General features: G+C 38.9%; 1 protein-coding gene across 3 annotated transcripts in view; it reads left to right on the forward strand.

The window, feature by feature from the left end:
* The window catches only part of Hormad2 (HORMA domain containing 2), a 98,540-nt gene that overhangs the window by 22,930 nt on the left and 48,367 nt on the right, over positions 1–27,243 (forward strand). For all 3 annotated transcript variants that reach the window (XR_005092063.1, XM_037208122.1, XM_037208121.1), the window contains 5 exons: positions 1,678–1,698; positions 2,667–2,693; positions 7,525–7,592; positions 11,152–11,303; positions 11,824–12,077. Coding sequence is in view for 2 of the 3 variants with exons in the window: in XM_037208122.1 (XP_037064017.1) it covers positions 1,678–1,698; positions 2,667–2,693; positions 7,525–7,592; positions 11,152–11,303; positions 11,824–12,077 (522 nt within the window). In the remaining variant the exon portion in view is untranslated. The remainder of the gene's footprint in view (positions 1–1,677; positions 1,699–2,666; positions 2,694–7,524; positions 7,593–11,151; positions 11,304–11,823; positions 12,078–27,243) is intronic.

Genomic DNA, 27,243 nt, shown 5'->3' on the forward strand with positions numbered 1-27,243 from the left:
CAAAACCTTAGATACAGATGTGTCCAATCCACAGCCTGTGGACCATGTGACACAGGATAACTATGAATGTGGTCCAATGAAAAATTGTAAACAAAACATGAGACTTTTGTAGTTTGTTTGTTTGTTTGTTTGTGATTCAGTTACATGGTTTTCCAATGTGAACCTTGTAGATGACAATGTCATTTCACAGTATCAAAAGGTTGGACATGCCTGATGGTCTTTTAAACAGTATTTACATTGTTTGTGATTGTTAGTATTTTATAACTTTTCTCATATGATCTTATTGCAGGGAGTATATATAATTAAGTAGTTAAATGGGAAATTGAGGCAGAAAGATCATGATTGAGGCCATCCAGGCTTGTGACAAGACCCTGTTTCTTTAAAAAAAAAAAAAAAACGGAGTTTAAGTAAAAACAAGTTTTGAGTAGCTAGAGCCCTAGGAAGATGTTCTGTTGAAGAACATGATATTACTAATTATGAAATTCTTGGTACTTTATATTTTATGATAAATTTGAATTCTTTAAAATAAGCATATATATTAAAATAATTTTTATAAAAAGGAACCATATAATTTCCTCCTTATTCCCACCCTCATCTCTTACAATCCTGCCCACTTTCCACACAACATTCTTTCAGAAACCGAAGTCTGGTCATGTTACTCTTTATGCCTAAAATTTTCCAGGAATTTTAAGATAAAGTTTAAAATCCTTCAGTGATGAAGAAGATCTGAATCTTCCCCATTCGCCTTTCCAAGATGCCCCCTCACTCCCTTGTGCAAGCTAAAGACTCTAGAGCATGTCAGTTCCTTTATCTTTGCACAGACTGTTTGTCTTGCCTGAAAAATTCTGTCCCAGACCCCATGCGTATGTCCTGCCTAATTCCAGTTTGTCCTTCTGCAGTTAAAATTGTCCCCCAGTCAGTGTTCTCCTTACACCCCGTGTTGTTTCTTCACAGCAAAACAAACAAACGAACCCCAAAACCATGAGTGTAATGCCATAGCCATGTGATTTTTTTCTTAATGTTCATCTCCCTTACTAGTCTGCATGTTTCTTGAGATCAGTGGCTGTATTTTTTTTAATGTATCAGTAAACTATTAACAGTTTTACTGTGTGGTCATAAAAATCAGTTATATGCCAAAATAGCCACACGGTGGCACTAAAGTTTTAGTCAATTGCTGTGGAATTATGGTCCTCAAATTTTATATTTTAGGTTTAAAACTTTATCATAGACTTGATTCTATCTATGTCTATATATTCCAAAATTTGTTAAAGCTGAGAAAATGTCTTATTATTTGTACTTTATATAGAGAGACAAGAATTTGTAAGATCACCAGACTTCCTAATACTTTTACCTTGCTAGATTAGTTTCAAAAGTACTTGTTAGAGATTCTTGTGGTACATTTAATTTTGAGCAATAATGAATTGTTTTGTATATCTTTGGTACCCAACTTAGAAAATAAAAACTTTTTTTGTATCCTTCTTCTGTTCCAGTAAAGCTAGTGTCTGTAATAGATATTGTTTGAATGAGTGAATTATTAGTTCCTTTTTCTGGCCTTGTGAATATTTTCCTACCCAAGTGTATGGAACCTCTCTGAAGTAATATTTGAATTAGTCTCTATCAGAAATGACTGTTCAGTAGTGCAAGCATATAATAACACAGTTTTCTTTTCTCTTGAAGCTTCACATGGCAGTGCTAACAGTAAGTATGTACTTGAAGACGAAGTCTCAGCTGTCTCTGCACTGACTTTTGGCAAGTGAAGCATTTAGACAGTAATCTTTCCCTTTCTCCTTTTTGGGATTTATGGCATTTTAACATTTTAAAAATTGGATGTTTCAGCTGGGCGAGGGCAGCACACACTTTTAATCCCAGCACTCAAGAGGCAGAGGCAGGTGGATCTCTGTGAGTTCAAGATCAGCCTAGTCTACAGAGTGAGTTCCAGGACAGCCAGGGCTACACAGAGAAACTTTGTCTCAAAATACAAAAACAAACAAACAAAAAATTGGGTATATCAGAGCTTTAATAAGATATTATAAATATTCAATTCAGTATATTTCTTTGGCATATATATTACATGAGAGAACATATAGAATATACCATACTAACACTTAGAATTTCCATTTTTTGGTTATGTAACAGGTTCAAAGGGTTTTTTTTCAAGTTTTTTAGACTTTTTTGAAGTTTTGTATATCCATGGGAATAAATGATGGTAGAAAATTGAGATACCATTGATAATATATATATATATTAATTATTTAAATATTTTACAGCTCAGTCATATTAATTACAGATACTTTACATCAATCTTAAGAAACTTCCACATAGACAGTCTAAAGATTCTGTGTTCTTGCTGGGTGTGGTGGCACATGCTTTTAATCCCAGCACTTGGAGGCAGAGGTAGGCAGATCTTTGTGAGTTAGAGGACAGCCTGGTCTACAGAGCGAGTTCCAGGACTGTCAGGGATACACAGAGAAACCCTGTCTCAAAAAACAACAAACAAAAGATTCAGTGTTCAATATAAGAGTTAATCCTATCTCTAGCTTGAAATATGCCCAGGTAATACTCAGTTAACAGAGCACAAATTGAACTCTTTACATAGACAGTGTATTCAATGAGCAGTAATCTAGTAAATTTTGGATATTAAGTGTTGTGTATTTTCCCTTAAACAGCTGTACACAAATCCCAAAGAACCTGAGGTAAGATGGTAGTGTATAGATGGTAATGTATGTATACTATATATAAGTATGTTTATCTGAGTCGAGGCTGTAGATTGTTACTGGACTACTGTATGAACAGAGCAATTCATCGTGAACTTTATATTTTATTATAAGTGGAATCAGTTTTATGTGATTTTTTTTAGAAACTATGGGCTGGGTGGTGGTGGCAGCGCACATCTTTAATCCCAGCACTTGAGAGGCAGAGGCAGGCTGTGAGTTCGAGGCCAGCCTTGTCTACAGCATGAGTTCCAGGACAGGCTCCAAAGCTACAGAGAAACCCTGTCTTTTTTTTGTTTGTTTGTTTTTGTTTTTGTTTTTCGAGACAGGGTTTCTCTGCGTAGTTTTGCGCCTTTCCTGGAGCTCACTTGGTAGCCCAGGCTAGCCTCGAACTCACAGCGATCCGCCTGGCTCTGCCTCCCGAGTGCTGGGATTAAAGGCGTGCGCCACCACCGCCGGGCAACCCTGTCTTGAAAAAACAAACAAACAAAAAAGAAACAAACAAACAAAAAACTATGTAAGAATGTTAGAAAAAAGAAAAACAACATTGATTGGAGAGAAGGCTATCTTGTAACATGTCAACATTAGTCATATATGTGTAGCAGCCACACACATTTTTATTATTATTATTTAGTTATTTCTTTTTGTGATCTTTTGGAAAAAGAAAAGATACAGCATTATTCTGAGCTCTTTACCGTCTGAATTCTCCCTGTTGATGTTTCTACTGACTTTTTTGAGATCACTAGTTATTTTTTTCCTTTTGTTTTTTTAAGACAGGGTTTCTCCGAGTAACAGTTCTGGCTGTCCTGGAACTTGCTTTGTAGACCAGGCTGGCCTCTAACTCACAGAGATCTGCCTGCCTCTGCCTCCCAAGTGCTGGGATTAAGTTGTGCACCTCCACACTGGGCTTGAGACCTTTAGTTCTTTACTCCTATCTAAATTTGGATCCCTCAGCTTGCTTCGTGCAGCCTGCACTTTGCTGGTCTGCTGTGGTATTCAAGTCTTGGGTGAAGCCTCTTTGGCTCACTGTCTGTACTAACTTGTATCTTTTCTAAAGTTCCTTCCCAGCAGAGCCCCACAGTTTAACCCTCTCGGTTGATTCATTTATTTCCTGAGAGGATTAGGAGTTTTTGAAGATAAGGGTGGGATTTTCTACCTTGCAGTGTCAATCAAATGTAATAGTTACTTGTGCCACGTTCATACCTGTGACACAGAGATGGAGTGAGAAGCCTTTTGGTTTGTCATTCTGTTTTGTCTCTCTCCTAGCTCTTTTCTTTTTTTCCCCTTGTTTTGAATTTTGCTTTTTTTTTTTTTTTTTTTTTTTTTTTTTCTGAGACAAGGTTTCTCTATGTAACAGCCCTGGCTGTCCTGGAACTCACTATGTAAACTAGGCTGGCCTCATACTCACAGAGATCCACCTGCCTCTGCCTCCCAAGTGCTGGGATTAAAAATGTATGCCACTACCTACTGCCCGGCTCTGATATGTGTTTTCAAAAACTCTTGGCTAGAGAACAGAGAATAAAGGTCACACAGATTTGTGATTCACTCACTTTAGAGATAGACCTGAGAAGTCTTTCTAGTGGATTAGAATGTGGAGTGAGAAGCAGTCTGAACATGTTTGAAGTCATCAATAACGATTTTTTCAATTTGTATGCAATTGTGTCTACTTGTCTGTATGTGCATTATGTGTGTGCAGTGCCCTTAGACTCCAGCAGTGGGTGTCAGAGTCCCTGGAACTGAGTTCCAGGCAGTTTTGAGCCTCCTGATGCAGGTGCTGGGAATTGAACCCAGCTCCTCTGTAAGAGTAATAAGTGTTCTTAACCTGAGCCATCTCTCCACCCTCAGGATTAATATCTTTGTAAAACAGTTATGTATCTCTACAGTAAAAACAATCAGTTTAGGAATCAGATAATAAAAAATTGCCAACTACTTAAAGATCTCTTTTATTTACAAAATACATTCTCATAGTATTAACAGGCTAGGGTTGACCAGACACGTGAGCAGGCAAGAAGAATAGGCATTGTTTGCTTGACAATTATACTTATCACTGGCTAAGAGGACACTGTGTATCTAGCCTATCTGGAGGGAACCTGTTGCTTTTAGGCACCTGCAGCCATCTCTAATCTGACCCATCTCTTCTATTGTATTCACAAAGCAGCCTTCTGAGCTTGGTTTGATTTTTTTTTTTTTCAAATGGACTGACCAGTTATAAAAGCAATTCTCTTTTAAAATTAACTTATTACAATCAGTCTTTTAGGTTCAGTATTTTCCCAGGCTTTGCTCACCTGTGATTAAGTTGTATGCTAAAGTATAAGATCAGCAGATCTGTGAGACCAAATCTTGGAGAAAGGTAACAGGAACACTAAAGCAGTTCTTGATCACTCTAACATCCTCAATTCCACATTGTCAAGGACTTATTTTGAACCAGATGAATGAAGGTTATGTTATGTGTTCTGATATCAACTTATACTCAGTCTGCCTCCAGCACCTTCAGTTCTGTCTACAAACTATAGAATTTATCTGGGCAAAACATTTATTGTGAAGCAGAAGTCTTTTCAGTTAGCTTTTTTTTTTTTTTTTTTTTTTTTTTGTGTGTGTGTGTGTGTGTGTGTGTGTGTGTGTGTGTGTGTGTGTGTGTGTAAAGATCAGAGGACAACTTTCAGGAGTCAGTTGTTCTTCCACTGTGGGTCCCTGGGATAAAACTTGGGTCATCAGGCTTACTGGAAGCACTTTTAACCTCTGAGCCATATCACTAGTTTTTGGGTTTTTTTGCTTTTTTGTTTTTTAGCATTAGTTTGTATTTATTTCATAGAAACATAATTTTCAGTGGAATATATATTACATGTTAATTAAAAAATTTCAGTATGTATACTTTCTATTATATATATATTATTTTAATTTTTTCATTTTACATACCAACCACAGATCCCTCTCCCTCCCCTCCTCCTACTTCTCACCTCTTCCCCACCCTACCCTTATGCACTCCTTAGGATAAGGTCTCCCTTGGGGAGTCAACAAGGTCTGACACATCAAGTTGAGGCAGGCCCAAGCTCCCCCCTCCCCCCTGCATCAAGGCTGAGCAAGGTCTCCCACCATAGGGAGTGGGCTCCACAAAGCCAGGTTTATATTCAATAGTATATGTCTCTTATGAGGAAATTTGTTCTCTGTATTCTGCCACACCCTTACCAGTTATGAGAGCAGATAGCAGTAATAGTTTTTAGTGCAGGAAATAAGACTTGATGCCATAGACCATAGTTCCTTTTCCCATTTTTTAATGTTACCATTCACTCCTTCCCTAAATTACCACAGTGGCTTTCTATCTGTTCTTATGGCTTCCCTGTCTGTATTCTCTCTCTCTCTCTCCCTCTCTCTCTCTCTCTCTCTCTCTCTCTCTCTCTCTCTCTCTCTCTCTCTCTTCCTCCCTCCCTCCTCTCCTCCCCTCTCCTCCCCTCTCCTCTCCCTTTCTCCTTCCTTCCTCCTTTCTTCCTTTCTTTTCTATTTATTTATTTACTTGTTTGTTTGTTTGGGACAGGGTCTCTCTATGTCGCCCTCACTGTCCTGGAACATGCTGTGTGGCCCAAGCTGGCCCCAAACTCACAGAGATCTGCCTGCCTCTGCCTCCCAGGTGCTGGGATTAAAGGCATGTGCCACCACACCTGGTCCTTCCCTGTCTGTCATAATCACTGTTCTTTTGCTGTGAAGCAACACCCTGTCTAAGGCAACTCTCATAAGAAAAAGCATTTAATTGGGGCTTACTTATAGTTTCAGAGGTTTAGTCTTGCTATCAGCATGGTGAGGTGCATGTCAGAAGGCAGGCAGATGCTGGAGCAGTGGTTGATAGCAACATCCTGATCTGTAGGCCATAAAGGGGTGGGGGGAGACAGACAGACAGACACTCGGCCTGAGGTCACCAGTGACGCACTTCTTCCAACAAGGTCACACCTCCTAACCCTTCTCATCCTTTCAGATACTTCCACTCCTTCCCTGGTGACTAAGCATTCAGACACATGAGCCTATGAGGGCCGTTCTCATACAAACCACCACACTCTCTGTATTCTTAAGGCATATGGGTGATCAGGTCCTGGGATCACTGACCTGTTTAAACCTTCAATAGACTCCAGTGAACTTAGAAAAAATTCGAAATCCTTACTACTGTCAACAAAGTTGCACAACAACACCTCTCATTTCCAGCTTTGGCTTCTTTTTGGATTCTAAAAATACATTCCATCTCAGCTAAGAGCTTTTGCATTACTGTTGTGTCTCCCCAAGGCACTGGCCCACAGGTTTGTATGTGACTGGCCCTTCTTGAGGCTCATCTCAAAACATCATATCTTCAGGCAAGTCTTCCTTGATCCCTCTAAATCTAGCTCATCTTTGTCTCTAGTATGTTCTTCCTACCATAGCATCTGCTTTATATTGTTCATGGCACCCATTTTATCTGAAATTATCTTTTTTTGTTGTTGTTGACTAGCTAGAATCTTTGTAGTCTGTGGAAAAAGAAGAAATCTTTTCTGCCTTGTTCACCTTCTAGCTCAAAATAAACATTTGATAAAACATTCATTACATGAATGAATGATTCCTCAACTGGTAAAATTTAATGGAAATATTTGCTGCCTAACTTATTTTTAGCTGAGAGGAGGGAGATTAAGTTATCATTATACCTGGAACTACTATTCCTGGATAAAGTAGTACTCCGAGACAAACATACAGAGAAAGCATAGGGAAGAGTCAATGAAATGTTCCTTTTTATAAGGTAAAAGTCTGGTTTTGTTTCAAAATTAACTTCTTTCTCTGTTCTCTTTGGTTTTTCTAGAAAGTGACTGAGATATACCAATTCAAATTCAAATACACAAAAAAGGGAACCACTATGGACTTTGACAGGTAGACTCTAATTGTTTAGTGAACACAAGAAATGTATAGGAGTGAAGTAAATATAAGCTTCTGTGTGGCCAGAGGAAAGTCTTAGATCTTTTTGCCATGTTCTTGTAAGCCCTAGAATACCCCACTATTATGAGTAGAAATTATAATAATTGTTTTAATGTCTGAAGTCTATACACTAGGCTGGTAGGAGTTGAGGCAATGGTGGATGTCATGGCTCTTAAAATTATATTAATAAAGGGGCTGGAGAGATGGCTCAGTGGTTAAGAAAGTACTCTTCCAGAGGCCCTGAGTTTGATTATAAGTACCCACATCATGTAGCTTACAGCTGTCTATAACTCCAGCTCTAGGGAAATCATGCCTCTGAAGACACCTGCACTCATGTGCACATACCCACATGCAGACACACCTACACATGACTAAAAATAGTAATAAATATTGAAAAACAAACAAGATTTAATTAAAAATATATTAATAAATCTGTCAACATGACGTTGGGTAAAGAACCCATATGACTGTCTCTGGCTTTTATTCCAATGGCACTGTTGGTATCAATCCTTTGGCTTTGTTGATCCTTTCCATCTTCAATACAGGCAGATTGAGCCTGAGGGGCATGAAACTCCTGGATTATTTGCCTACATATACAAATACTGTCATCTGCTTATCCATACACATACCATTTTCTGTGTGTCACTCTTTGGGAAACTGATATGCACTGTGGGTTTTTTGTTTGTTTTTTGAGACAAGGTTTCTCTGTGTAGTTTTTGGAGTCTGTCCTGGAACTTGCTTTGTAGACCAGGCTGACTTTGAACTCACAGAGATCCACCTGCCTCCTGAGTGCGATTTTTTTTTCTTTCTCTCTCTCTCTCTCTCTCTCTCTCTCTCTCTCTCTCTCTCTCTCTCTCTCTCTCTCTCTCTCTTGTTTTTTTGTTTTTTTTTTTTTTTGTTTTTTGAGACAGGGTTTCTCCGTGTAGTTTTGGTGCCTGTCCTGGATCTCGCTCAGTAGACCAGGCTGGCCTCGAACTCACAGAGATCAGCCTGGCTCTGCCTCCCTAGTGCCGGTATTAAAGTCATGCACCACCGCCGCCCAGTGCTGCACTGTGTTTTCCTATCAAGTCTTAAAATGTGTTTTAGATACAAAACAGGTCAAAGAGCAAAATCAAGGAAGACCCTCATGCATATAGAAATGTGTAATATTCTTCTCCCAAAGCTTTTGGCTTCAGACCAGTCAACAGGCATGGAGAACTAAGGACTGCTGATGAAATGGAATACAAGTAGATGAAATGGATATTGTAAAAAGTCTGGTAGAAAAGCTCCAAATAGGGGAGATAAATACCCTTAAAGGAACAACTCTGAAGAGAAATTTGGCAAAAATGCTGCCTTTCCTCTAGTTCTCCTGGGGAGCTTGAGGATTTCTCTCCAATACTATCTTAGTTAGGGTTTCTGTTGCTGTGAAGAGACACCATTGACAACGTCAACTCTTATAATTGAAACATTTATTTAATTGGGGTAGCTTGCTTACAGTTTCAGAAGTTCAGTCCATTATCATGATGGGGAGCATTGTAGCATGCAGGCAGACATGGTACTGGAGTAGTATTTGAGAGTCCTTCATCTTGCAGGCAACAGGAAGTTGACTAAGATACTGTGTGGTATCCTGAGCATAGGAAACCTTAGATCCTGCCCCCAAAGTGACACACTTCCTCCAACAAGGCCATACCCGCTCCAACAAAGCCATACCTCCTAATAGTGCCACTTCCCTATGAGATGGGGCTAATTACATTTAAACTGCCACAAATACTCACTTCTCTAATTATCCTCTCATTTGTGAGACTGAAGAAAATACTCAGATATAAGAGGAAAAGTCAGTTCCAGAAAGGAGATTTAAAGTATTAGCCACATTTAACTAGTATTTACATACTATTTTCTTTGAAGCAGCATCTCATGTGCCTCAGACTGACCTTGAACTTTACATTTGACAAGGTTGTGCTCTACCAAGCCCAGCTGCAGGTCATGTATTTCACACTTTCCCCACCCCCCACATAAACAGTTGCCCCTACTCTCCAAAACTCCAATATACGTATTCTTGGCAACCAGATTAATCTTTTTTTGTTTGTTTGTTTTAGAGACATATGTTGAAAGGTTAACATTTAGTAAAGTAAACGGGTAAATATTTCAGATATTAAGGAGGTGAGAAGTTACTATATAGTATAAATTTCTAGAAAAATTGCTCAAATAAGGATCCTGAATATGGTCTTCTGATGTTTCCTGGGGTCCAATGAGCTATATGTCTGTACCCCTTCATTCTGGCTGATTAAAAAATCCTGGTAGACAAAACTTTTAAGTTGTTGGAAATTGATAGAGGAGCTAAAATATCCACTTAATATATGATTACTTTGTGATTTCTCATGGCCTTTAAAAGTCAGGGAAAGACCTAACAGTTTAATTACTTGGGATGATTTTTTTCATTGCTTAGTGCCAATATGTTCAAGGTACTGCAAATAAGTTGCAGTTGTAGCTCGTCCTTGAAGGCACTCAAATCTGAGATGAATTGGGAATAAAATTTGGAGGGAAATGAAAATTTTGAATTAGAAGATAATTAGCCCAATTCTTTTATTCATTTATTAATTCAGCAAATATTTATTGGGTAGCTAGAGACAAAATCTAGTACTGTGGAGATGAAAGAGTTACCCATTTATAGTCTATATGGGAACAAATAATTCTTCTGAGGGGAAGGTGAAGAGTATAGGGAGGACTTCCTTGAAAAGAAGTGATGCCATATGAGCTAGGTAGGTGCTACAGGAACATTCGAAGAGAAACAGAGAGCGTAGTACACTGAAATGAAGAGCATTGCAATCCCATTGCAAATGCATGTGGGAGGTGAAAGAATAATTAGTTGTATATACACTGTTCTTTGTATTTGATTGAAAGGTGATGGATATAATAGCAGAGTTTTAAGCAATAAGGTGACATGAATAGACCTTCCTATTGGAAGTATTAATTTATGGAGAATGTCTTACAGTGTAGATAAAAAGAAAGAATAGATGCTTTGGTAATCCATGCAAGAATGAGGAGGGGATTTCTTTGAGAGACAATCATATTGTAGATTATTAGATAATAGTTGAGCTAGTGATTTCATGCTTGGAGAGCTGCAGAAATGTCCATAAGCTTATCTCACAAATGGGCTAACTGACCTAGAATGTGTGCAAATGATTTGACCGAGGTCATTCACTTGGTTAACAGTACAGCTGATATTAGATGATATTAGATGCTAGGTCACCTAATTACAAGTCCATTGTTCTCATTATTATGAGATGTGGTTATTTGAAAGCCAAAATTTTTAAATGACCATATTTAAAATGCTTTAGGGGTATTTGTTGTTCAGAAATCCTTTGCATATACATTACAGAAAGTACTATCATTCCTTTAAGTTACCTCTTAAAATTTGTCTACAAAATATCTTCATGCTTAATTTATTAGATGACATAGCCAATAGTTGTATTGTTTTGAAGTATGTTGTAAATATTATATATGATTGAAAAGTGCCACTTTTCTGTGATTATAGTAGTAGTACAAGCTTTGAAAGTGGGACAAACAGTGAAGATATTAAGAAAGCCTGTTCCCTACTGATCCGTCAGTTGTATATACTGATGCAGAACCTTGGACCCCTTCCTAATGATGTAATACTTACCATGAAACTCCATTATTATAATTCAGGTAGGTAGAGACCTTTGGTGTCTGTCTGTGTGTGTGTGTGTGTGTGTGTGTGTGTGTGTGTGTGTTTTCTCAGGACAGGGTTTCTCTTTGTAACAGCCCTAGCTGTCCTGGAACTAGCTCTGTAGACCAGGCTGGCCTCGAACTCACAGAGTTCCACCTGCCTCTGCAGTGCTGGGATTAAAGGCATGCGCCACCACTGCCCAGCCAAATCCTTTTATTATTATTATTTTTTTCATTTTATTTTATTTTACAATACCATTCAGTTCTACATAACAGCCACAGATTCCCTTGTTCTCCCCCTTCCTGCCCTCCTCCCCTTTCCCCAACCTACCCCCATTCCCACCTCCTCCAGGGCAAAGCCTCCCCCGAGGACTGAGATCGACCTTTTTAAGTGCTCAAGTGATGCTGTATATAATTAGAAGGATTTTATAAGCATCTGAAAGATGTTTGTTACTAGATGTGAAGTATTGTCACTTACTCTATTGAAACAATTTGCTATACTTTTTTGTCCTTTCTGCAGTGACCCCATATGATTACCAACCCCCTGGTTTTAAAGAAGGCGTGAACTCACATTTCCTACTGTTTGATGGGGAGCCTGTGAGCCTTCGAATGGGTTCAGTCTCCTCTGGCTTTCACAGCATGAAAGTAAAAGTCACAACTGAGGCCACGAGAATGCTTGATACGGACAACAGCCCCGCTCCGGAGACTGGCACCACTGAGATAGCCCATCAGGGGCTTGACTGTGATGAGGAAGAAGAGGACAGCGGCAACCAAGTAAGGCCAGCTTTTAGTGACCCTTCATTGCTTCCCTTCAACACAGTTGACATTTCAGTGTGTATTCAGGTCATGTCACAGTAACAGAGTCCAGTGGAGCATGCCAGGTATGAAAACGGAAACAAACCCAGCCTCTGACGTCAAGGACTTTTTAGTAAAAAACTACAGTCTTCTAGAAGGAAATACATGTTGTTAGTCTGCCAATGATAAAATCCCAATGCGCTTTATTTTTATTAAAGTTACTTATATATTTATTTTTTCACATGAAAGTAACATATTTTTAGTGCTTAAAAATATTCTAAGTATCTGACATGTTCATACGCAATAGAAGTATACATTAAATCGTGATTACTGTAGTAACTGGGCATGAGGGGGTTAGGGAAGCAAAATTTTACATATCAACCTAAATCAGAAAAAAATAAAGAATGAAACCAACTTCCATGACAAGCATTGCAGTTTGATCAGTGGGGAGAGCTGAGGGGTTGGTAGGCTTGCAGCCAGTGGGTCTGATAGAGTTTGGAGCCCTTGACTTTCCTCGTTTCTGTAGAGACTTAAAGCTGAGGACTCGGCAGTTGTCTGAATAATAATGTTTGCTGTGTGCTGACATTGTAGTTAAAGGATTCCGAAACAAAAATATCTTCAGGCTGATTATCGGGAAGGGATACTATAAAAATAATTCAGGAAGTATTTTAAAATTAGGGTAACTTTTTTGTTTTTTGCCTTAGAATCCTACTTTAAAAAGATGACTATAGGGGCTGTAGAGATGGCAACAGTTAAGAGCACTGACTGCTCTTCCAGAAGACCCAGGTTCAATTCTTAGCACCCACATGGCAGCTCACAACTGTCTGTAACTCCAGTTCCAGGGGATCTGACACCCTGTTCTGGCCTCTGTGGGTACCAGGCATGCACATGCTGAACAGACTTACATGCAGGGGAAACACCAATATATAGAATAGTAATAATATTAATAATTACAGAAAAATTTATGGATGACTATGCTGGGTAGCTTCTAAAAGTACCTTCCAAATATTTAACTCTGTATTGTGTTTAGTATATTTAAAGGGAGGTCCTAATCTCAACTCAATTAATATAACAAATGTTACCAAACAGAGTTTTTGTCTTTTTTTTTTTTTAATTTTTTCACAGTGTCAGGCATGAAAATAACTAGATTCTGGTGCAATTTTTTCCTTTTGATTCTATGCCAAGGGATATATAGCTAACATGTAAAAGTTAATAATAATAATAACAATAGTAATAACAATAATAGTGGTTAAGAAAAGAATGAGATTGTTTTAGTTTTTAGTTTTAAGAAAAAAATTAGAACTGAGTATGATGGCATACGCCTTTAATTCCAGTACTTGGGAGGCAGAGATAGGAGGATTTCTATGAGTTCAAGGCCAGCCTGGTCTACATAGTGAGTCCCATGACAGCCAAAGCTACATAGAGAAACCTTGTCTCAAAAAAAGAGGGGAGGGAGAAGGAAGAAAGAAAATTTTTAAAGGGACTGGAGAAATAGCTCAGTAGTTAAGAGATCATATCATACTGCTCTCCCAGAAGACCTGAGTTTCATTTCTAGCACCCATATTTGGTAGTTTACAGCCACCCATAACTTCAACTTCAGGGGGCATCTGTCACCTCTAGCCTCCATGGGTTTGTGCATATGAGTGCATATCCTTTATATGTGTGTGAATGTTGAGTATGAATGTGAATACTTTATAAAGGATACAGGTAATTATAAATGAATGAATGAATACATAAATAAATTGAAAGGCAAGCATGGGTCTACATGCCTCCAAACCTTAGGGACAAAGGCAGGAATAACAGAAGCTCAAGGCTAGATGTTTGAGGTCAACCTGGGCTATCTGAGACCATGTTTCAGAAAGCCAAAAAGGAAAAAAAATAAATTAGATTATCTTTTTCTTTTGCCAATAAATGTAAGCAGGACAACCTGACAGGGGAAACTGTATTTACAAGGATCTGGACTTTGTGGTAAACTTGGTTGATGCCATTCCTCTCTTAGTGATCCAGTTATTTGAGACAATTTAGTAAGTTAAGTCCTACTGACAATTTCCCACTAAATAGAAATATTGTTTTTCTTCTGAGAAGGTATTCACATTCATACACACATTCACACAATACATGGAACCTTTACCTTGAAATCAACAAAAGTGTTTTTGAGAGAAATTCTCTCTATATAGTTCTGACAGTTCCTCCTTGTAATTTTACCCTCTATGAGACTAAGTCTATGTAAACATGTATAGAAGTAACCACACTCAAGTACTCTGAGATTTCTATCTTTTGCTTGACTGTCAAAAATGTGATCTCATTATTGTGGGTATTTCTTTTGTTTCCAGTGCTGTATCCTACTCTTGTTTGTTTGGAGTTTTGTTTTTTATTTTTGTTGTTACTGACACAGAATCTCACTATGTAGCCCCGATTGACCTGGAGCTTTGTCTGTGGACCAGGCTGACCTAGAACTCATGGAAATCTGTTTTTGCTTCTCTATGCTGGAATTGTTTGTACCATTACACTGAGATTGGCTGGCCCTTGTTTTTGTTTTTTGAGACATAATCTGTGTTGTCCAAGATAATCTCAGTTTCTTAACTTCAAGTGATCCCTGGGTCTATGGGAACAGCCTCTCACAAACTAGAACCAGAAATAGGTGCCATTAAGCCTGCCTAGTATCCTACTAAGTTTTCCCTTTTTGGGGGTGGGGGTGGGGCAAGTCTCTCTTGTCTAGATACTGTATGTAGTCTGGCTGGCCTGGAACTCATAAAGATCCACTTGCCTCTGCCTCCTGCATACTGGAATTAAAGGTGTGTGCTACATTTATATGCATACTTCCTGGTACACATGCAGAAGAATGTCTATAGGGAATATACTAGTTTTAGGCTTTGTCTTAGTCACTGTTCTATGACGTCTCTCTGTGAAGTGACAGCTTATAAAAGAAAACATTTGAGGCCGGGCGTTGGTGGCGCACGCCTTTAATCCCAGCACTCGGGAGGCAGAGCCAGACGAATCTCTGTGAGTTCAAGGCCAGCCTGGTCTACAGAGTGAGATCCAGGAAAGGCACCAAAACTACACAGAGAAACCCTGTCTCGAAAAAAAAAAAAAAAAAACATTTAATTGAGGGTTTACTTAAGAGTTCCTGATGGTTTAGTCCATTATCATCATGGCAGGAAGCATAGTAGCATGCAGACAGACACTGGAACAGTGTCTAGAGAGCTACATCCTGATCCATAGATAGAGAAAAAGTGACTGAGCCTTGAATGGGCTTTTGAAACCTCAAAACCTATCCCCAGTGACACACTTCTTCCAACAAGTCCACACTTTTTTTTTTTTTGGTTTTTCGAGACAGGATTTCTCTGTGTAGTTTTAGAGCCTGTCCTGGATCTTGCTCTGTAGCCCAGGCTGGCCTCAAACTCACAGAGATCTGCCTGCCTCTGCCTTCCTAGTGCTGGGATTAAAGGCATGCGCCACCACTGCCCAGCAAGGGCACACCTTCTAATTTGTCTAATTCTTCTCAAATAATGCCACTCCCTGATATATAAGCATACAAATATATGAGCCTGTGGGAGTCATTCTTATTCAAACTACCACAGGCTTGCACATCTTGCAACTTCGTTAGAAAGCACAAAATAGTGCTGTACCCATATTTATTGTACCAGCAGTGGAAGGGAGATCTTGTATTCTTTTTTTGTTTTTTGTTTGTTTGTTTGTTTGTTTGTTTGTTTTGAGACAGGGTTTCTCCGTGTAGTTTTGGTGCCTGTCCTGGATCTCACTCTGTAGACCAGGCTGGCCTCAAACTCACAGAGATCTGCCTGGCTCTACCTCCCGAGTGCTGGGATTAAAGGTGTGCGCCCCCGACTCCCAGCTGAGAACTCGTATTCTTGCAAATACTTATAATTGTTTGAGTTTATGTTTTCTGTAGTTTGCTTGACATGCTAACACTGCATGATTTTAGTGTATTTTCTTGTTGCTGATGCTTGAGCATCTTTTCATTAGTCACTCTGGCTTTCTGGTGCATTCAGTTATCTTTGTTCATTGATGTAAAAATATTTTGGGGGCTAGAGTGATAGCTTAGTGGCTAACTGGCTCTTCCAGAGTACCTACATTGCATTCCCAGCACCCCTGTCAGGAGGCTCACAACTGCCTGTAACTCTAGCTCCAGAGGGACCCATTTTCTAGCCTTTGAGGGCACCTGTATTCATGTATGCACACACACACACACACACACACACACACACTTGAAGATAATTAAAAGAAAAAATCATTCTTTTTTACTTATTTAATTTGTCTATGTTTGTGGTTTGTCTTCACATTTTCTTTAACAGGTCTTTTGGGAAAGAAAAACTGTTCATTTAATGTAGTCTAGTCTTCTGATACTCTTAAGAGCCCCTTCTCTATTTAAAGTGATTAATAACAATCATATATATATATATATATATTTTGAGACAGGGTTTCTCTGTATAGTTTTGGAGCCTGTCCTGGATCTCACTCTGTAGCCCAGGCTGGCCTTGAACTCACAGAGATCCGCCTGGCTCTGCCTCCTGAGTGCTGGGATTAAAGGCATGCGCCACCACCGCTGGGCATATATCTAGTTTTTAAAAGTTTACATCATTTATGATATGAGATAGATCAGACCCCTTAACAGTTTAAGTATTATATACATGCAAAAAATATGTCTCAGTAAATACTCACAAACTGAACAGTTGGGTTGGGACTTGGGTGAGGCAAGCAAGATGCCTAGAAAGGCGGCCATGCTTACCACTAAGCAAAATGCCCAGGGCAGATGGATGCCCTCAAGTACCAAGAGTGAGAGCCTCCTTAAATTATGCTTTCTGGATTCTTGCTGGTCTCACCATGTCTTGGTCCTACTGAATAATCTGATAATAACATCAGTCAGATCAAGAAGTAGGGTACTATCACCTGCTTAGAAACACAGTTTTAACCTCATAGTTACTACTCTAGTTAACAAGAATATTGCCATCCTTTCTCCTATTAGCATATATTTGTTCATTCTATTGCTGGTATACATTTGGATGTGCTCCAACTTGGGGTCCCTATGACTAGTCCTTCTGAGACTAATGGAAAATATTGCTCAGTTAAATATACACACATTTCTAGTGGGAGTTGGGTTGATTGGAGTGGAACTGCTAGGTCAAAGGGTATGTGTGCAGTTAGCTTTGATAGGTACCGAAAAACAGTTTCCAAAGTGCATATGCCAAGAGTTGCATTGCTTCATACAGCTGCAGCTGCTTCACATCTTTGTGAATCATCCACTTTGGCGATTTCCATCATTTTTTTAGGTATATTTCATATGCTGAGTATGTTTCATCTTGTTAGTAATAAGCATTCTGGTGAGTGTGCAGTGGTATGGTGAGTGTGCAGTGGTATGGTGAGTGTGCAGTGGTATGCTGTTGTGGTTTTAATGTTCATTTTCCTGCTGAATAGTGAAAATCAGTACAGTTGTCTGACTTACTGATGTGTAGGAATTTTGCAGATACATTCTACATACAAGTAATTTGCCAAACACGGGTAGTAAATATCTTATTTAACTTTATAAATTTCTTTTTAATTGTTTTGTGGAGATATTTTATGAACAGTTCTTTTTTAAAGGAATATAAAACTATTTTTTGGGCTGGAGAGATGGCTCAGAGGTTAAGAGCACTGGCTGCTCTTCCAGAGGTCTTGAGTTCAGTTCCTAGCAACCACATGGTGGCTCACAACCATCTATAGGGAGATCTGGTGCCCTCTTCTGGCCTGCAGACAGAATACTGAATGCATAATAAATAAATAAATCTTAAAAAAACAAAAAAACAAAAACCTATTTCTTGACCACTGTTCACCATTGTTTACAATAAAGTGCACAATATACAACTGAATAACATTTGGTACTATAAAGTTGTTTTCTTGACTTCTGTTGAACCAGTAATCCCAAATACTGAAAAGGAATGAGTCAGGGTAAAGAAAAATGTGCAGGTCAATAATTTGTATTACCAAAATTTTGAACAGAAGTTCTTAATTTTAAAAGAATCCAATTTGTTAGTCTTTTCAGCTACAGTCAGCTGCTTAGAATACTGCTTAAGAAATGTTTGTTTAGGAGACTTAGACAGGGATCCAGTGCCCTCTTTTGGGCTTTGTGGGCACCACCCACACATATATACACAGAAAACAATTGATATACTTAAAGAAAATAAATACTTGTTTACTCCCGAGTTTACAGAGATACACTATGTCTTTCTCTAAAGCAGAGGGGACCGTAACCACAAGGAAAGAAGTTGTTTGTTTGTTTGTTTACTTATGGGAGCATGTAGTGTCGTTCCATAGTGGAGTGTGTGCTAAGCACACGTGAGGAACTGGCTTCAGTTTGCCCCAGCACTGGGATGGGGTGGAGGGAAACAGAAATACAAACAACCATGAATATTTGTATATGTACATACACACACATATGAACATACAGGTAGGTGTCTGACCCTTTGCTCAGTCACTTTAATGTTTAGTTTTCACAATTTAGAAATCTATTATGTTTCTTTAGTTTCTTTCTTTTCTATCTGGTGCTATTTATTTGAGTCTCATTTTTTATTATATATACCCCAAATCAGTATTTTTATTAGTCTTTTCAAAAAATCACTTTTTGTTTTGTTTTGGTTTTGAGAAAGGGTTTATGTAGCCCTGGCTATATCCTAAAACTCACTCTGTAGACCAGATTGGCCTCAAGCTCAAAGATCTGCCTGCTTCTGCCTTCATAGTGCTGGGATTAAAGGTGTGAGCCACTACCCACTTGGCTAAAATGTCATGTTTTGATTGTGCTGCTCACATCTGTTGCTTCTGTTTTCTATTTAGCTCAAGGTTTCTTTTGTCTTTGTCTTTTCTGACTTCACATTGATCTGCCCATCAGTGTACAGACCTGTATACCCACAGGTTATTTATATTCCCATCAGTATATAGCACTGCATACCTACAGATTCCTCATGGTTCTATCAATGTACACACCTGCATACCTGTATTAGTCACTGTTTAGATACACCATGACCAAGGCAGCTCTTATAAAAAAAGAAAGCATTTAATTGGAGACTTGCTTACAGTTTCAGCGGCTTAGTCCATTACCATCTGGCCAGGGAGTATAGTGCCATGCAGGCAGACACTGGAGCAGTAGCCGATATACTGATCTGCAAGCAGAAAGGACTCTGGGCTTGGCATGGGCCTTTGAAACCTCAAAGCCCCCCACAGTGACACACTTCCTCCCTAATTCCTCTAATCCTTTCAAATAGTGCCACTCCCTCGTGACTAAGTATTCAAATATATGAACCTATGATGGGGCCATTCTATTCAAACCAGCACAATACATACAGATCCCTCATAGTACCATCAGTGTACTTGTGTTCCTTACAGATCTCTCATATTCCTCTTCAAATAAAATTTCAACTTCTGACCAAACATCATTTTCCTCTTGTGCTCCTTATCTGTGGTTCTAATGCTCTTCTGAATAGCCTGCCCAAGAATGCGTTCGACCTCCATTTTCTCCTTGCTCCTCACATCCTTTTGGATAGTGTTTCAGTCTGATCTACTTTGAGATACTGTTCAAACCTGACCCCCCCTTCCCAAACTGTGCTGACTGAGCTGTGTGAGGTTGTCTTGGTGAGTGACACCTACAGATCTTGATGGGTCTCTCTAACATCTAGTCTGTCTTGAAGAGGACCAGCGAGTGAAGGCACCAAAATGGTAATTATTATTTTCAGATACTTCAAGTAGTATTGTTTGTGTAGTTTCAGGGGCATAAAGATACAGTGGATAAAAATAGCATCTCTGAGCAGAGCAGAGGTAGGGAAGATGCTGATTTTGGCTCGATAGAACTCTTTGGTTGGATTTGATGCTGAGAACTGAATTCAGGCCCTGTACGTGCTAGGTTTATGTTCTACCACTGAACTTCATCCACAGTCTGAAAGAACCTTTGTTTGTTTGTTTTTTGAGCCAGGGTTTTTCTGTGTAACAGCTCTGGCTGGTCTGGAATTCACTCTGTAGATCAGGCTGATCTTAAACTCACAGAGATCCGCCTGCCTCTGCCTCCTGAGTGCTGGGATTAAAGGTGTGCGCCACTATTGTCTGACTGAAAGAACTTTTTTAAACAATACAATTAACAACATTAAAGTAATTTAAAAATTCAAATCTTTCCATTGTTCTATTGTTCTATCAATACAAAATTTACTTTTGTATGCCCCATCCTTTCCAGTATTTTCCAATGGACAGACTTATTTGTATATTATTTCATTCATGGCAATTATAATTTTATTTAGCACTGATGTTGTAAATATGTCCTACCATAGCCTTTATATGTGAAGTTTAATGGCTTTGTTGGTTCATTTGGATTTTTTGCTATTTCTCTATTTTTAAGGATTTAGGTTCTCATACTTGAATGTTCTCCATTACTGTATATTTTAAAGCTTGGTTCCCAGGTTGGCATTATTGAGAACTGGTGAAACCTTTTAAGGGTCGGAGCCTAGTAAGAGGTCTGTGGGTCACTGAGGCTTGTCTTTGAAAATTAGTCTCTTCTTTATTCTCTTTTTTGCTTCCTGGTGATGAAGTGAACACTTTGTCCTTGCCACATGCTCCCACTGTGATGTACTGTCTTGTCACAGGCCCAAAGCAGTGGGGCCAAGCAATCAGAGACTAGAGCCTCCAAAGCTGTAGATCAGAATCAGCCATTTCTTAGTGACAGAGAGAGAGGTTAATTCCTGATAATGCTGTTATAAATAGCATTGCAATATATGCCTTTGCAGGTGTGAAAACTCCTTTCCTTATTTTCTGTTGGCTACACAGTGCAGGAGTGAAAATTACATAGTTTAGAATTTTTTATAGCTCATCAATGAATATCATCAAATCATTTTCAGAAACTTCCACTTTTTCCACCTCCTGAGGGTGGCTTTTTTGATAATGATAACTGCTTGATAAATCTGGATGCCTTGTGAAGGGGAAAGCTCCCTGTTGAGATCTCTGCTTACGTCTCTTAGTGCATGCATAGATTCATAGTCACATAGACATATATGCACTCTTTTTTTTTTGTTTGTTTGTTTTTCCAGAGAAGGTTTCTCTGTAAGAGCCCTCGCTGCCCTGGAACTCACTCTGTAGACCAGGCTGCCTCGAACTCACAGAGCTCTGCCTGCCTCTGCCTCCCAAGTGCTGGGATGAAAGGTGTGTGCCACCACTGCCTAGCTGATGATTTCCTTTTCTAATTGACACTTGACTCTTTTGTGCAGTACAGGCAAAAAATATATATAGTTATTTGTGTTATAGATGAAACTATATATCATATGGATATGATTTTATATAATTTCTTTTAATAGGTGAAAGGAAAATATGCGTTTATACTACTTTTGAAAATTGAATTTAAGGGCAGTTTTAGCATTATTCTTTGTTTTCTTTGGATTATTTTAAATAACTGGGACTCTTTTTTTCAGGTTAAGGATTTTTTTTTTTAGTACAGTCATATACATTAATGAAAGATGGACATACATTCTGAGGAAACTCTTGTTAGGTGATTTCACTGTTGTATGAATATCACAGAATGTACTTCAGTAAACCTAGATGAGGCAGCCTACAACATACTTGAACAATATGGTATAACCTGTTATCACAGGCTGCAGACCTGGAGAGGATGTTACTATACTGACTGCTGTAGGCAGTGACCGCATAGTAGTGAATATTTATGTATCTAAACATAGAAGAGGTACAGTAAAAATATGGTATGGCACATTTTAGAATAGTGTGCTTCTGTAGGGCACAAAGAAGCTTGCCAGGATGCAGGATGCTCTCAGTGAGTCAGACCTGAGTGGTGAGCTACTATTCTGCTCTCACACCTCACTCTTTCCTTGCCTAATTTCTTTCTACATTTATCTGCTGTCTCCTCTAAGTTCTATCTTAATTCTCTCGTCTTAGTTCTGCCCCATCTAGGTTCTCATCCATCTAGTTCTTTCCCATCTTAGCTCATCTCCCATCTCCTTCTTTCTCTTCTTGTTCTTCCTCATCTTGTTCTTCCCCATCTGGCTCTTCCCTATCTTCCATCTCGTTCCTCTAGTACTGTCTTTTAGCCCTTCAATCTAGTTCTTCCCCCATCTTAGTTCATTCCTCTCTAGTTCTTACCCATCTACTTCTTCCGTTCTCTTTTTTTTTCCTTTCTCTCTCCTCCTCTCAGTCTTCTTATTCTCTCAGTTCTCTCTAAGTCTCTTGGGAATCCAGTTATAAACCCAAGCAATAGCAATCCTCTGGCCGAGCACCAGGCTTTAATTCTTAAGGGGTCATAAAGGCAGGTAAGAATTTTCCTCAGGCATTGACCACCAGGCTTTGTTTTACAACCCAAAAGGGGAGTGGTAAAGGAGGAGGTCAATAGAGAGCTGATGATCAGTTAGTAGATCAAGAAGGGGATCTATGTGCTCAGTCTACATTCCTGGAAGTGGTTAGATAAGAAGTTAGGAGTCTATAATGTTAGTAATAGAAAAGGAGGGTCTCATATAGTACAAGAAATAAAGCTATCCATCTGACCTAGGGAACAGGCATTTTCCACAAGGGTGTTACCTTAGGTCAGGAGATCATTTGGCCTTGGATGCTTGGTAGGTATTAGATAAATACACTGTTAGGAGTTCTTAGAAGCGTGCATAGCATTACAAGGAAATCACTGTAGGAACCAGCTAATATATATATACCAAAGCTAAAATATCACCAAGACTTCTTAAGCCATGACTCTACCTTTGGAGAAGTCTTTGACTTTTCCAAGTAGTAGCTTTTGTGATAGTAGCGAATTCCATTATGTTTTCCTGTGGCTTGCAGCATTTTATTTTAAAAACTTGTTCATAAAAACAAAAACTCAAACTTATATGTGTGCCTAGTGACTATACCAGGTCAGAATAACCAGTGTCACTGTTTTCTCACTCCACATCCTCTCTGCTGGGTCTTCAGGTCAGCAGTACTCCTGAACAGCAATGCCTTTCTCTGGGATCCTTCCTCAAAAACCTTCTCAGGCTCTCTGGAGGATTTATCTTTTTGTGGTTTTTGTTTTTCAAGACAGGGTTTCTCTGTGCAGCACTGGTTGTCCTGGAACTCACTCTGTAGATCAGACTGGCCTTGAACTCAGAGATCATCTTGCCTCTGCCTCCTGAGTGCTGGATTTAAGGTGTGTGCCACCACTGCCTGGCCGAGGATGCATCATTTTTAAAACTATGACCACTTTTCTTTTTTTCTTTATTTTCCTATAGATTTCCTTATAAGCACCATAAATATTCCTCATTATTGATGAAAACCTTTCAGTTTTATTATCTAGGTTTTTAAGTTCTTGTTTTGTTTTGCTCTTAAACTTTTTAAGGAACTTGTTAAGGCTCACAAAAGCCTCTGCTAAACTGTTCATTATATCTGGTGGCTCTTTTTTGTCTGCAATTTTCTTTCCTCTTCATCCATGCTTTCACTAGGTATGTTATAACTCCACTATAATCTGGTGGATCACCAAAATATATGTAGCACGAATCCTAATTGGTCTTATAATAAAAACTCAGAGCCAGATATTGGGGTAAATGCTGAAAGATCAGAGGAAACAAGCCACAGCCACTTCTCTTCTCACCAGCTCCTCAGCCAAAAGGGGAAGATCCTGTCTCCACGAATCCTCAGACTAAATGCCCCTGAGTCCTGTCTACACCCGCCTTATATTCCTTTCTCTGCTCATATCACTTCCTGTCTCAATTTTCCTAGTGCTGGCATTAAAGGCATGTGACTCCCAAGTATTGGATTAAAGGTATGAGTCATCACCGCCTGGCTCTGTTTCTCTTTTAGACTGGATTAATCTTGTGTAGTCCAAGATGGCCCTGAACTCAAGAGATCTGTCTGCCTCTACCTCCTGAGTGCTAGGATTAAAGGTGTGCGCCACCACTACCTAGTCTTTATGGCTAACTCTGTGGGTGGCTCTGCCCTCTGATCTTCAGACAAGCTTTATTTGAGCATATACAAAATATCACCACATATATATGGTTTGTCATTCATTTTCCAAACCATTTTCTTTTCTTAATTAATATTGATCTATCTACAGGTTTGCTAATTGTTTTCTTCACTAGTTCAGATCTGCTACTGAACCTCTCTAGTGAGTTTTTTATTTCCCTTATCTCCAGAATTACCATTTGATTAGTAATTTCTATCTTTTTATTGATATTATCTATTTAATGTAATGCTTTTGTATTTCACTTACTTTTATAATCATAGTTTCCTTTAGTTCTTTGAACATATTTTTTCAAAAATCTTATGTGCATTGGTGTTTTGCCATGGGTATTGAGTCCCCTGGAACTGGAGTTACAGACAGTTGTGAGCTGTCGTGTGGGTGCTGGGAACTGAACCTGGGTCCTCTAGAAGAGCAGTCAGTGCTCTTAACCACTGAGCCATCTCTCCAGCCCCCTTGAGCATATTTATTTATTTTTTGTTTTGTTTTGTAATGAGCATCTCAAAGTCTACATTTTATGTGACTTTTGGTCACTTTGACACCTTGACAGTTCAGGTCATAGTTTCTTTGCATGTTCCACAGCTTTCTGTTTGAAATTGGACCTTTCAGATAAAGTAGGAACTCAAGTTCTGGTCTTTTCCCTACTCCTTAGGGCTGATTATTGCTCTTTATTTGTTAATGATTGGCTAGATTATTGCAGTTAAATTGGCTTTTCATTTGCAGTACTATCTCTGCTGTTGCTACTCAGGGATTCTGTCTTGGCTTTGTCCGTGGTCATTCTGGTGAGGGGAGCAGGCTGTTCTGTTGTTGTCAGTGGTAGTGGTTTTGTTTGTTTGCTTGTTTGTTCTGAGATGTAGTCTCACTGCGTACCATTGGCTGGCCTGGAACTTTCTATGAAAACCAGGCTGCTTTCAAATTCAGAAATCTCCTGTCTCTGCCTCTCAAGCTCTGGGATTCAAAGGCGTGCTGAGATGGGAGCAATTTAACATGACTTTCCTGTCTCTTTACAAGATCACACTCAGGATTTAAATTTACTCCGCTAATTGCTTGTGATTGATTTATTGTTTCAACAGTGCCCCCACCCCTGCCCCATCACACGTTGTTAGCCTAACTAATTCAGTCATGTTTGAACTCATTTGAAGAGCTGTTTCTGGGGTTTTATGTTTGAAAATTGCTCTGACCCTGAAAAAAAGAAAAAAAAAAAAAAAACCTGTTTCCTGATTCTTCTCCAAGAAAGAATCCTCTTACAGTATCTTCTACCTGTATCTCCAGTCAGCCAACCAATCTCTTTTCAGCTGTTATTTAGCTTTCTTTAAAAACAGTCTCTGATTCACAGCCTTGGGGCTAGGGGTGAGGACAATTCCATGCTTCTCTGAGTAGCAGTGATGCTTCAGAAGTTATATTGGTTTAGTATTTCTCATCACTGTGGCAAAGTTTCGAATGGAGACAACTTTTAAGGGAGGTGAGGTTTATTTTGGCTTGAAGTGTCCAGGGATGTAGTCTGTGATGGCATAGGATACTCTGCAGCTCCTCACATTGTGATGAATCAAGAAGCAGAAAGACTTGGAAGGAAGGCCAGGCTATAACTCTCAGTAACCCATTATTCCTAATGACTCAACTCCCAGTGCTAGTCAGACCCCAGAACCTCCTAAAACAAGACCACCAGCTGGGGACCAGCTGTTCAAACACAGGAGCCTGTGTGAGCATTTCACATTTAAACCAGAACAGTGCTAGGTGGAGTGGAGACAGTAGACTCAGTTCTTCCCTACTTGCCTCTCATATCATGGATGCACTCACTGCCTTACAAGCCAGGGCAAAGGAGGGGCTGCAGAATTTCAGTGATGCTATATACAAAGCTCATCCATGTGGATTGGACAAAAGGAGGTAGATGCCTCTATATGACTGTACCCTCTTGGAACTTATGACCAGCCGTACGTATTTGAGGACAAGATAAATGTTGATGTTCCCTGGGTATGATGATAGCCCTCAGTGTTAGAGCTTAGAGAGAGCCTTGTGTTCTTGGTTGCACTAATCTGTGATGGGATAGAGCAGGATAGTCTCATTGAACTGAGAGGGTGGGGGAAATGGTCTTGATTCAAATACTTTAGATTGTTGTTATTATTCTTAGCAATTTCTAGTAGCTGTTCTTGAATAAAAGCCTCTTCATTTATTGTATGCACTCAGGATACTTCAAGAGGTGTTATTCTTATTTATACAGGGTCTCTCTATGGAGATTAAACTGGCATCAAATATGTAATTCTCTTGCCTGAGCCTCTGAGGGCTAGGATTACACGCATGTGCCTTCAAGTATGACTGAGACTTTAATTTCTGAAAAACAGTGTTCTCAGCTTTGCTGGAGCAGTCCATGGAGCTCCTTACGTGGATACTCAAGAAGCTGACCTCTTAAACAATGTTTTGCAAAAGAAAACTGTAGAAACAGAAAATTGACTAGAAAGCTGGTTCTGAGGATTAAGAATAAAGGGGTTGGTTAATTGAAATGACTTGGGTTGTTAATATGTGTGCATTTATCAAAATTCACAGAGGGTTTTTATATTATGCAGATTAGACCTCAATAAAATAAATGAAAAGAAAGCTACTATCAGTATGGCCACAGATTTAAAGAAAAACATGAGCATAATGAGGAAGGAAAATGTGGAAAGTGCTTGTTTTTAAGGAGAGAAGCACAAAATGAACCATAGATCTGAAAAATACCATATTTGCAGCATCACTGGATAGGTTTAGCAGATAGAGGCCATTATAGTTCAGTGAATTTGAATTGTACAGCAAGAGGAATTTAGTTGACATATATTGAAGAAAACGAAAGAAAAGCCCAAAGTAATCGTGTCTTAGTGCTTTGTGAGACACAAGCATTCTTAAACATGTACTTACTACATGATGCAACAGTTTTCACTCCTGGAATTTAAGCAAAGAAATGAAAACACATAATCACGTAAAGGCTTGTGTGTGCACATTCATTAAAGTTTATTTATAATAACTTCAAACTGGAATCAACCCAAATGTCATTAGTACATTAAAGAATAAGCAAATTTTGATGTCTTTGGATAATGAATTATAACTTGCAATAAAAAGAAACAACTGATACAGGCAAATATGTGTATGAATTTTATAAGTTAGAATAAAGTCAAACAAAAGAACATATTTGTATAATTTAAAAGAAGTATACTATGACTA

Source organism: Peromyscus leucopus, chromosome 7 (genome assembly GCF_004664715.2).
Source record: "Peromyscus leucopus breed LL Stock chromosome 7, UCI_PerLeu_2.1, whole genome shotgun sequence".
NCBI classification, from domain to species: Eukaryota; Metazoa; Chordata; class Mammalia; order Rodentia; family Cricetidae; genus Peromyscus; species Peromyscus leucopus.